This window comes from Thamnophis elegans, chromosome 1, assembly GCF_009769535.1.
Source record: "Thamnophis elegans isolate rThaEle1 chromosome 1, rThaEle1.pri, whole genome shotgun sequence".
In the NCBI taxonomy this organism is placed as follows: Eukaryota; Metazoa; Chordata; class Lepidosauria; order Squamata; family Colubridae; genus Thamnophis; species Thamnophis elegans.
In genome coordinates this window covers 88,363,042-88,375,231 of record NC_045541.1, presented here as the reverse complement: position 1 = coordinate 88,375,231, position 12,190 = coordinate 88,363,042, and the positions used below count along the sequence as shown (strand labels likewise).

At 36.3% G+C, this 12,190-nt stretch overlaps 1 protein-coding gene across 6 annotated transcripts in view; it reads right to left on the bottom strand.

The window, feature by feature from the left end:
- Positions 1 to 12,190, bottom strand: part of MICAL2 (microtubule associated monooxygenase, calponin and LIM domain containing 2) — a 144,977-nt gene that overhangs the window by 81,568 nt on the left and 51,219 nt on the right. For 5 of the 6 annotated variants that reach the window (XR_004255932.1, XM_032223510.1, XM_032223497.1 and 2 more), the window contains 4 exons: positions 11,784 to 11,983; positions 9,811 to 9,923; positions 5,702 to 5,758; positions 3,441 to 3,590 (listed from right to left, as the gene is read on the bottom strand). Coding sequence is in view for 5 of the 6 variants with exons in the window: in XM_032223510.1 (XP_032079401.1) it covers positions 3,441 to 3,590; positions 5,702 to 5,758; positions 9,811 to 9,923; positions 11,784 to 11,983 (520 nt within the window). In the remaining variant the exon portion in view is untranslated. The remainder of the gene's footprint in view (positions 1 to 3,440; positions 3,591 to 5,701; positions 5,759 to 9,810; positions 9,924 to 11,783; positions 11,984 to 12,190) is intronic. The other variant, XM_032223511.1, reaches the window with a different exon arrangement.

Genomic DNA, 12,190 nt, shown 5'->3' with positions numbered 1-12,190 from the left:
TAAAGGAATACCAAAGCTTGATACCTGCTTCAAAATTCTTGATAACCAATTATTTTTATTACTTGAGATAATCTGCTCCTTTAGCGCTACCTTTACTAACCTTCCTTTCTCCATCTCGATTATTCTTAGCCAGTAATAAACGGTCTTCAACATGGCCCTTGTGCTAATCGCATGTACTCCCAATTCTGCCCTCACTGCGCATGCTGGAGTTTCAGGGGACAATGCCAAGATTCTCCTCAAGAACTTATTTTGAGGGATTTCCAACCCAGGCAACTTAACTAACCCCCATATTTCTGCCCCATAGGTAAGTACTGGTTCAATTTTCACATGAAAGACCTTTAACACTGGGGTTAATGAAAATGGAGTTTTCTCTAAGATAAGTTTATTTATTTGGGCCGCCGAGCCAGGGCCTTCTGAGCTCCGGCTTTTACATGTTTATTCCATTTACCATTTGTCTGGAATACTATCCCTAAATAGGTAAATGACTGAACTTGTTCTATTTTTCTGCCATTTAAAACCCATCTCCTCATCTTTTGTTGCCTGCTAAATATCATTACCTTTGATTTCTCTAGGTTAATTATCAAGCGATTCTTTATATACTATGCTGCCAACCTCCCGAGTGATCTTCGTAGCCCCACCTGTGAGGCTGACATCAAAATTATATCATCAGCATATAACAAGCAATTTACCTGTCTTGTTCCTATACTAGGCCCATGGAGTGATATGTCTTCCAAACATTTTGGCAAGTCATTTAAGTATAAATTGAAAAGTGTTGCAGCTAAAATGCAACCTTGTCATGCACCCTTATTTATTGGGATTGCATTTGTTACCGATCCTGTCCTGTTCACTCGAACTCTAACCTGGATTTCCATGTATAACAATCTAATTAAATATAGCAATTTCTTTTCTATTCCCATGGCTTCTAATTTATCCCATAAAATTTGTCTATTAATTGTATCGAAGGCAGCCTTCAGGTCTATAAATGCCACATACAGTAGTTTTTTTTCAAAACTTAAACTTTAGATGGTCCAAGACAAAACAATTGTCCATAGTAGATCTTCCGCTCCTGAAGCCTGTCTGTTCTTCAGCTAGAATGTTATCTATCTTTTATCCAATCTTCTAATTTATGAAGCAAATACTTAGCATAAATTTTTGCTGAAATATCGATCAGACTAATTAACTGGAAATTATCTGGGTTATCTCTAGAGCTTTTATGTAGTGGAATAATTATTGATGTGCGCCAACTCGCAGGAATTTGCCCTGTTCTATTAATAAAAGTAAAGAGACCCGCCAGGACAGGCTAGGCGCTGCCCGGAGAACTAGTTCAGGGGCGTGGCAGGCCTGGGTCACTGCTGGTTCCAGCGACCCAGGCCGCCAAACCACTACCGGTTCAGCCAAACCAGTCCGAACCGATAGGAACCCACCACTGGTTGTCCCCCTCTTATTTGTGACAGCTCCTCAAATATTGGAAGACTTATATCATGTCACCCCAGTCCTTCTTTTCATTAGACTAGACTTCATCAGCTCCTACAACTGTTATTAAGTTTTAGCTTCTGGTCCTTTAATCATCTTTATTGCTCTTCTCTGCACTATTTTATATAATTGTATACGTTGAATTTATGTAGCATGTTTCAAACAAGTTTTTATGGTGGACATTTAAGATTCTGACCAAAAAACCCAAGCTGACATCGAATTTTGTCTTATTTTCTGCATGTATACTAGAAATAGTTGCACATAGTTAAACAGCAATTGTCATGAAGTATAATGTTTCTAGAAAATCAATTTATTTAAGTAGCAATAAAAATGTGTAACAGAATTTTCACCACCTTGTTATCTTAATCAAAATATTGCTATCTTAAGAAAGAAAAGAATTTACATCTTTTATATTGTTCTATTAAATTATGTTACCTACTAAGACAGCCGCCTGATCCCATTTCATCAAATTATTTCAAAAACTTTCAGTAACAGGGAAGGAAAGCATTATAAAATTACATCACACTATCTACTATCTGAAAGAAACCTTGTATATTTTGAACTAGCAGCAAATGTCTATGTTGCATTTTCATCATTATACAAAAATACGAAGACAGGAGGTATTCTGAGATGCTTCCTTTGATAATGTCAGCAATATTTGTATTATCTGGCTATCTGACTATAAATGTGTATTTTCTGTATATGTGAAGATTCTGAAACTAATACTGAACTGCATTACCCAGAATCATGCTTTTTGAGAGTTGATCAATATCAGTATTCCCTAAAATGCTGTTTGGAAGCAGAATATAGTTTTAGGATCTTTCTCCTTGTACTGAAAACTTAAGACAGTAATTCCATGCACATATATTCAGAGGGCCTATGTGCCAATACCTCAAAATAGCTGCTTATTCCTCCGAAAGATTTGACTCCATTTCTAAATGTGAGTTTTACTATTTGAGTTGAGATTCTAGAAAGAGTGCGGAGAAGAGCAACAAAGATGATTAGGGGATTGGAGGATAAAACATATGTAGAACAGTTGCAGGAACTGGGTATGTCTAGTTTAACAGAAAGAAAGACTAGAGGAGACATGATAGCAGTGTTCCAATATCTCAGGGGTTGCCACAAAGAAGAGGGAGTCAAACTATTCTCCAAAGCACCCGTGGGTAGGACAAGAAGTAATGGGTGGAAATTAATCAAGGAGAGAAACAACTTAGAACTGAGGAGAAATTTCTTGATAGTTAGAACAATTAATCATGGAGCAACTTGCCTCCAGAAGTTGTGAATGCTCCAACACTGGGAGTTTTTAAGAATATGTTGGATAACCATTTGTCTGAAGTGGTATAGGGTTTCCTGCCTAGGCAGGAGGTTGGACTAGAAGTCCTCCAATGTCCCTCCCAACTCTATTCTACTGGAAGCAGTAACAAAGCAGTAACAAGGCCAAAGGAAAGTCTAGTAACTAGTCAGATCAAAGTTGATTAAATTAAATAAGACAGTAGAATCATTTACTCTACAAAAGCAGAAGATGTACACAGAAGATCTAAAAGCAAGCCAAAGTCACAAGGAGAGATCCAGAACATGTAGGCAGCAGCATCATAGGAGCTTTGCACAATCAAACATGGAACTTCTGCTGTAGGCTTAAACAGGATATGGGGAGTCCAGATTTTGTTAACTGCCTGACACTATGAGGGAATCCCTCATCCTACAAGATTTATGTCTTAGATGTTCTTTCCAACTTACTGCATGTTCTTTACTGTATGTAATTCACTTTACTGCACGTTCCATATGCCATGGTATGCAGAGGAGAGAGATAGGAAGAATTGAGCATCTCTACCTCATCTCTGTCTGTTTTGGGATAACACTGTCAGAATAGTCTTATTCCCATTTCTCAACTAACCAAGATGGTCTGTCCCTTGTCCTGCAATTGCTCTGCTTTCTTCTCATCTTCATTTATTAGCTTATTCACTCACCTGTCTCCTTAATGAAACATTGGGCGCATTTTCTTCAAACTTGGCTAAGAGCTGCGTTGCCATCGATTTCACTTTGTTTCGATTTATTGTTCCTTTCAAATCCCTTGGTCGATTACTAGAATTTCTTTCCTGATTTAAATAATTTGAAGACTATAAGCAAGCAGGTGAAAAAAAAAGTGTATGTATTTATTCCATAACATTTATGTAAATTTTTGGTGTAGATTTTAAAAATCTATATAAAAACGTTACATTTTTAAAATAAGTAACTCAAGATAACAAGCATACTTTACTCCACATTCCTCTACCTATTTTCCCCACAACAACCGCTCTGTGGGTTGAGAGAAAGTGACTGGCCCCAAATCACCCTGATGGCTTTCACACCTAAGGTGGGACTAGAACTCTCAGTCTCCTGGTTTCTAGCCTGGCACCTTAACTACTAGACCACATTGTTCTTTCTTCATTACATTTATGAATTTGAAAATTGTTCTGTCACCCACATTAGAACAATGCATCTGTTACACACCACAAAAGTAATGCAAGCTTTGAGTTTTTGTGATCAAGCATGATAATAAATAAAACAGAAAGTGGGTGTAAGAGTATGTGAGAATGGAATGTGAAAATGGAAGAATGGGCGGAGAAAGATGCTTCCTAAGGAACAATTAGATAAAAGGGGGAGGAACTCACAAATGAGTAATAGGTAGAGAATTTCATGTCTCAGTAGTCATAAAGATTCATACAGAAACTGGCCTTCTGTCAAATAGTTGGGACCTGAGCTGTGCAGGGCTTTAACTGCATTTTGTGCCCAAATAAATGGGCATCCACTACTGTACTTTAGGTATGCAGTAAACTAAATATGGACTGCTCATGGTCTTCTGAGACCAACCTGACTGCCTTGTTTTGTTCCAAATAAAATGGAACAAAGGTAGACCTGTGTAGCACCTGGAAGTTCCTAGGACATGTATCATTAATGTTAAAATCATTGTCTTCCAATGGGTACAAATTTTAAAATTGATAAAACCTGCTCCTGGCTATTTCTTTAATCTGTTCTTAGGAACAAGAGATAGATCCAAGTTCAGAAATACTCCAAAGTATCTATGTGTCTTGCAAGGAGAGTGCAATCATGTTTAAAATATACATGTCTATGTGGTGGGATTTGAAAATTTTTACTACTGGTTCTGTGGGTGTGGCTTGGTGGGTGTGGCTTGGTGGGCATGGCAGGGGAAGAATACTGTAAAATCTCCATTCCCTCCACACTCCAGGGGAAGGTTATTTCAAAATTTCCATCTCCTCCCAATCAGCCTAGACTTGGGAGGCAGAGAATAGATTGGGGAGGGGCAGTCAGAGGTGGTATTTACCGGTTCTCTGAACTATTCAAAATTTCTGCTATCAGTTCTCCAGAACTGGTCAGAACCTGCTGAATACCACCTCTGATGTCTATGCTTCTTTGGAATTATTGCCTTTCAAATTAGCACCTTCTGCTTCACTTGCAATGAATTATCCGTTATCTGTCTCACTCTCACTAGGCCATTCAGTGGAGTCATACAATTTCTTGAAAAGTTTATGGAGACATAGAATTGACTGTCAAAAGCACATTGATAAATCCAGCTGCATATCTCAAGTGTTTCAAGATGATATCAAATATTACTGGGAACAGAATAAAGCTGTAGACTTTCTTATACCTCCTGTTTTAAGGATCTGTGTCCAGGCAACATCATTTGAAACCTATCTGAGAGATGGGAATGGAACTATTACAAAGCCATTCTGCCTATTCCCAAATCTCTCAAATGATCCAGATGGTTGATGGTATCTAAAGCCACTGAAATACCCCTAAGAAAGAATCAAGTCAATTCTATCCTTGATATTTGACACTTCTCACACTACAAGTCTTCAGAGAAGTTTGACTTCTGACAATGGCAGTAGCCATACAGATTTCCAACCCAGATTTGAAGAATCTAGTATTATTTGAAAGAGGCTACGTGAAGTCCTGTTTGTTCAAAGCAGGTTCCAAAACAATATTATTTTTCTTTTTTGCAGACATTGAACTGATAACAAAATGGGAGTTATTAATAACCTTCAACTATGGGGCAGTTTAAACCTTTTAATAAATAAATAAAATAATGCTTCCCGTCCCCTGACTTGTTATGGTCAATTTTAATCAGCTAATGTGATTAAATGTGAACTTCTTAATATCTACTTTTGGTAATGGAAAACAAATTTTCTTATACAATAAAAGCATATTTAATAATGAAATGTATACCAACCTCTTCAAAACTGACGAGACTTTTGCGGCGCCTTTTACTGGTTTCATTTTCTTCCACCTGAAAGCAATGAAATCAAGTTGAGAAAGCATTCACAACTGTAAATGTATCAACAAAATTATCTATTTAATAAAAGGGCAAATTAACATGCTGTGCATTAAAAAATCAAATTAGTTATAAAAGGAGAAAGGGCAAACAGTATAATTAAATCATGCACCAGGTACAATTCAAGGTTTCATTATGCATATTTCTACAAAGAATTAACTGGAGGACTAATTTTAGGTTACTTTTAATATGTTATAAAGCCAGCTGATGTTAATGTTTTTATTTCTACAGACACCAACCTATTCTCAGCTATTGTTGTTATTTATAGTCCAAATTAGAGTATGTTTTTTTCAGTCTCCTCTATTCCAGTGTTTCTCAACCTTGGCTACTTGAAGATGTCTGGACTTCAACTCCCAGAATTCCCCAGCCAGCATTCACTGGCTGGGGAATTCTGGGAGTTGAAGTCCAGACATCTTCAAGTTGCCAAGGTTGAGAAACACTGCTCTATTCTATTCATAAGCTGTGGAATTTATATAATCTGATTTTTATGTGAAAACCACATATGACTAAAAGCCACTTTGTCTTCTGCCATTCTTCTTTGTATTATCTCAGCACGAGCACTTTTCTCATTAACAGCTAAAACACAAAAAATACATGAGAACAACTACCTGAATTAATAGATTTCAAGGCGTTAAGGAGAGCAAAAGATGAATTTTCTTATTATCCTTATCTATATTCTATGTTTGGTACAAAAGCAGCCCACACATATCAATGCATTTGGATTGTAGATTAAACATATGAAATTATTTATTGTATTTATCTGACATCTCGTAATAATGCACAATCCAATGTCCAATAATCGCACAATTCCAATGTCACAGTAGCTCAGAAACCTGCCAGGAGATAATCTGGTTCCCGATTCAAGGTCTTTATGCATTATTTTGGGCCTAAAGATCCCAGTATTACACATTTTTTTAATGACACCACTCATTAGATTGTGTATACTGCTGCCTAATTCAGGTCCTGGATAAATCACCAGTTATTCTTTATATAAGGAAGACAGATGTTATCAGTGATATGAATTAATTTATATAGCTTTCTACCTCTAGAAGAGGTAGAAAGTATCCTGTGAATATTTCAACATTATGCCAGTTTAACAATATTTCATGCAAGTTTGAGTGGCATTACTGATAAAATTCAACACTCTGGCTGAGCTTGCAAGCCACATGATTTCACATAAGCATATTTCTGTTGGAACTATTTTATAGCTATGTGTAATCTTCTAAATGATGGGCAAAACCACTCTTAGGTCTCCTTTCCAAAACATTGACAGATGTATAATTCTAAAAACTGCCTTAAAAGTTTTCAAAGTTTTTAGTTTGAATCAGACTATTGTCTGTCTAGATAAAAATCATCACTAATGATCACATGAACCAGAATTACCCTTATGCTCTTGGAAGAGGCTATAACAGAAAATCCTCCTACTAATATAAACCAGAAATTGTTTTTATTTGCTCCCTGCCAAGCTATTTGTGTGATCTCCATTCCCTGTGAAGCAGGGAAGTAAGTAAAAGAACCATTTATGGGACAGCATTGCAAGTACAGTTCGTGTTACAGATTTGCAGATTTAATCCATAGATCATTAAAACTAAGTTTCTGTTTTTTAAAATTTTTCATATTCACTGTTCATTTAATAACAATAAATTTTGTTTGTGTAGCTGAGAGCAGGAAAGCTGGCATAGAATAACAAATACGGAAAAAAATTAAGATGTCTTATTTATGTTAACTTGAGAGACTGGAAAAGTTACAATGAGCAACATCATGAAATACACTATATCAATATTTTAGCAGAGGAATCTACTATAAACTTGTTTTGGAAATTTGAGGATTTTTGTCCTATTTCTGCCAAATTGGATAGTTGGGTTTCAATTGAATAAACACAGCAGTTCTGTTTGCAAGGCTGAATAAAGAAAAGCTGTTTCCTAAAAAGGGCATATGACTACTGGTAGATAGCTTAATATTCACATGATTTGATGGTATTATTTATAGAATGGCTGGCATAAAAAGAATCTTACATTTTGTATTTGGAAGGCACTCTTAAACTGTATTCATTGGCCTTCAGAAGGCAGAGTTAATACAGCTTTAAAAGTACACAATGCATTCATTGTTTTTAGTTGCTAGTTATTGAAGACGTTGACCAAATATTTTGTACATTCTCTTACTTGATCAAGCAAGCTTTATAAAATGATGCACGCATGGTAATGTCTCTGGGGGCATTCTAGGGACACATAAGATGTAGGGATAAATGTAGGGGGGAGAAAAAGGAGGGAAGTTACACTGCATGTGTGAAACCTTGTCACATACTGGAATGAGCCATTGTTAGCTGATTATAAAAATCAATGCAGCTAATTTGTGGTGGTGTAAGTTCCACTCATCACAGGAGTAATTAATTATAGTCAGATGGCAATTTTAACCAACATACACTCCATCAAACAGTACTATATGATGCAAGTTGATAGATGAATGATCTAAGCTACACCAATTTCATTATTAAAATACTGGGAAGCTTAAGCTTATATTTGAACTCAAGTAATATTATGCAAGATGGGACGCAGTGACTCAGTGGCTAAGACGCTGAGCTTGTCGATCAGAAAGGTCAGCAGTTCAGTGGTTCAAATCCCTAGCGCTGCATAATGAAGTGAGCTCCCATTACTTTTCCTAGCTTCTTCCAACCTAGCAGTTCAAAAGCATGTAAAAAAATGCAAGTAGAAAAATAGGAACCCCCTTTGGTGGGAAGGTAACAGCGTTCCATGTGCCTTCAGCGTTTAGTCATGCTGGCCACATGACCATGGAATCGTCTTTGGACAGCACTGGCTCTTCGGCTTTGAAACAGATATGAGCACTGCCCCCTGGAGTCAGGAACGATTAGCACATATGTGCGAGGGGAACCTTTACCTTTACCTAATATTATGCAAAGCTGTTTCTTTTTCTGATACATAAGAAATATGATAGAAGGCTTTATCTCAATTTAATTTTCATACATAGGATGAAATTTAATTTTCTAAATTTAATTTAAAATTAATTCATTTTTTTAAATTTAATTTTTAATACAAGTTAATGTTCTGGAGTTATATCTCTGTATAAAACTGAACTTTCTTCCATTTCTGGAGCCGAGTATTTCTTGTACCAAATATAAAATTACTAATGGGAAGTAATACTCTTTCTTTCATCATTAAACTCACACATTCTGCAAACTCACACATTCTATCTCTTTTATTTTCCTGCTGCTATGCGGTCATACCATAGCTATTCCAATAAAGCATTAACCCGGGGGGGGGGGACAGGGGGAACCACAGTGATCTCTTTCAGAAATGAATAGAGAATACTGGTCACAGATACGTAGATTCTCCTTTAGAAACTGTAGTTTCCTTTAACATTAGCTCAATTTGACATTTGTAAATGGGAGAGCAGATTTATTGAAGAACATTTTTTTAGCAATCTTAGGGAGAAATTGGCCTTAGGAGATCATCAAAGAGGCCAATTTCATACTGATCGCAAATGGCAACCAAATAGTCCAGGGAAATTTACAAACTTTGCATGATACATGATAAGTTTATAGAGTACTACAGCAGTACTCTATAAACTTCCTAAAGGCTATGCATGCAATTTTTTTTGACAAAAGATGGGCCATTTTTTGCTCATTTTGGGGGGCCCTTACCCCCCAGAAGGTAACTCTGCAAGCGCCTAAAGGCTATTCATGCCTTTTTTGGGGGGGAAAGGGGGCTCGTTTTAGCAAAAAACAAACCATTTTGGGGAGGTTTGTAGAGTGCAAAAATGTTTTTTTTTTTTAATTTCCCTTTTCAAAACCTTGGTGCATCTTATACTCCGGTGACTCTTATACTCTAAAAAATACAGTAGATAGCATAATTGAATACTATCCTACTTTTAACTGTCATGAGTAACACAGTGTTTGTAAGTTTATAACTTTGCTGTTTATTTTATACTATGCATGCATTTATTTCTTTAACTGAAGAATGGAGAGAAAGAAAAAAGATATATAATTTTACTTTTGGTATTCTCTTCCTTGGAAATGTCAAGTTTATGTAATTATTACAGTCGAATTTGGATGATTTTTTTGAACAAGGATCAATTCTTTCTCCATTTTGCTTTACCATGGTACCTGTTCAAACATAAAGAAATAAAGTAAATTAAGGCATCATCCATTAATTTAGAAATCATATAAAGCAAGTCATTTATACTTTTCAAGTATTTTTCCTATAAAACTAATTTCTAATTTATTGTTAACTTCAGAAAGTCTTTCATTACAAAAAAAACCTGAACACTGAAAAAGCAACATTATTCTTCAAACTAAATATTACAATCACTCTGAACTTAGAATAGAGATGGATATCTCTCAAGGCACATTCAGCTCCCACTCAAATACCCTAAACTTCACTGCAAAAATTTATAGTAAAAGAGCTGAATTTCAGCAGCCCTGGAAAAACAAATGAAGTAAAAATGGTTTGTCTCCTGTTCCCAGTTCCATTTTTATCCCCCATCATCACAACCCCAAAAACTTGAAATTGTAAAAAGTTGGACATTTTTATAATAACCTCTATAACTGTCCCTCTAAGAAATCTAGAAAAAAAGACCCAAGATGAGCCTGAGAAATGGGATATCAGGCCACTGTTGACTTTTAGGAAGTTTTATGGGTGAGGATGGAAGTGGCCTACCACTTCTATTTCTATCCTTAACCACTACATGAAAAGGACATAAAATTTGGCCTTGTCCCTTCCAATGAAGTCACGGTTTCATTAGATGTCTTTCTGTGACTGTCTAGAAAGTTGGGAGGTAGGTTTAAAGCCTTCAACAACTCAACCACTGACAAATGCAGACACAAAAATTATAACACGTTGAGCAGAACTGAGTCAAAGCATGATATATATCTGAATAAATCCATTACGATTAGCAGATTGTAATTATTACTTTACATAAAATATATTTGTGCATGCCTAAGAACTCTTCTACTGTACAAATTTTAATGCAAACCGAGTGGAGAGTGGTCCAGTCCCTTCTTTTCCACATTTTGCCTATGACTATGTGAAAGGGGCAAAAGTATATTGGATTATGTAGATTTCTAAGTATTACTGACCCATATCATAGCACTTGGAAAACAATAAACCGTATTTTTTTGGAGTTTAAAACACACCAAAGTATAAGACGCACCAAGATTTTGAAGAGGCAAATTTTTTAAAAAAGTTTTTGCAGTCTGCAGACCTCCCCAAAACAGCCCATTTTTCGTGAAAATGGGCCCATTTTTTTTCCAAAAAAAGGGGCATGAATAGCCTTTAGGAGGCTTGTAGAGTGCTCCTGGGGGTGGTAGGTGGGGAAAAAATCAGCAAAAAATTGCCCCCCTTTTTTTTTGCAAAAATGGTTCTGTTTTTTGTCAAAAATAGGGCATGCATAGCCTTTAGGAGGCTTATAAAGTGCTCCTGGGGGCTGGGAGGAAAATTGGGCAAAAATGGCCTGTTTTTTGTTCATTTGTGCCTTCCCCAGCCCCCATGACCACTCTGGAAACTTCATAAAAGTTATGCACAGCCATTTTGGTGAATGGGCAGGGTTTTGGGAGGCAGAAAACGTTGCATTCAGTGTATAAGATGCACCCAGATTTTCAGCCTCTTTTTTGAGGGAAAAAGATGTGTCTTATGCTCCAAAAAATACAGTATCTAGCAGACAAGGTTCTCTGAAATTGAGGCAAATATGAAAACCAAGTGCAGAATCAGCAACTTTCATGAAACTTGTGTGATCAATTAACCAAAATAAGTAATGGCAACAGTGTCTTCTGGCTTTCCAAAACCACTCAAGAATAAAACTGTCCATTTCCCCAATTTTGTTATAAAAACTGGTTGACATAGCTAAATATAATTCGATATTTCAAAGCAGTTATAATTGCAAGAAACCTTGGGTTCAGGTTTAAGGCCAAACCTGAATGTAAAGTAACAAAAGCTTGCTGAGAGTAAACACAACAGAGCTGACTTACCCACTGCTCTCAGAGGTGTCCCCCTAAATAGCTCATAGAATTTCGAGAGATACATGACCATACTAAGTTTATCAGGCTCTTCAGCAGACACCATTTCTTTCCCAGTTGTGACAGGAGGAATTTTAAATTCATGTTCAGCAATGTCAAATGCTAGCTGGTTGTTTTTGACTGCATCTTCTTCATTCAGGGAATCAAAGTCACTTAAGAATTAGGAAGAAAAGTTGTATAAGTACAGAAACATCTCTTAGAGTAGTCTGAAAACTGAGTCATAGCAACTGGATTTATTTTCTTGCTGTTCATCTCTTACAGTACTTTTGAAAATGTTTTCTGCTATACTAAATCATTTTGGTTTCAAAGTTTTTCTAAAATATTGGGGGGGGGATCTGTGCTGGTATCCTTGATAAAAG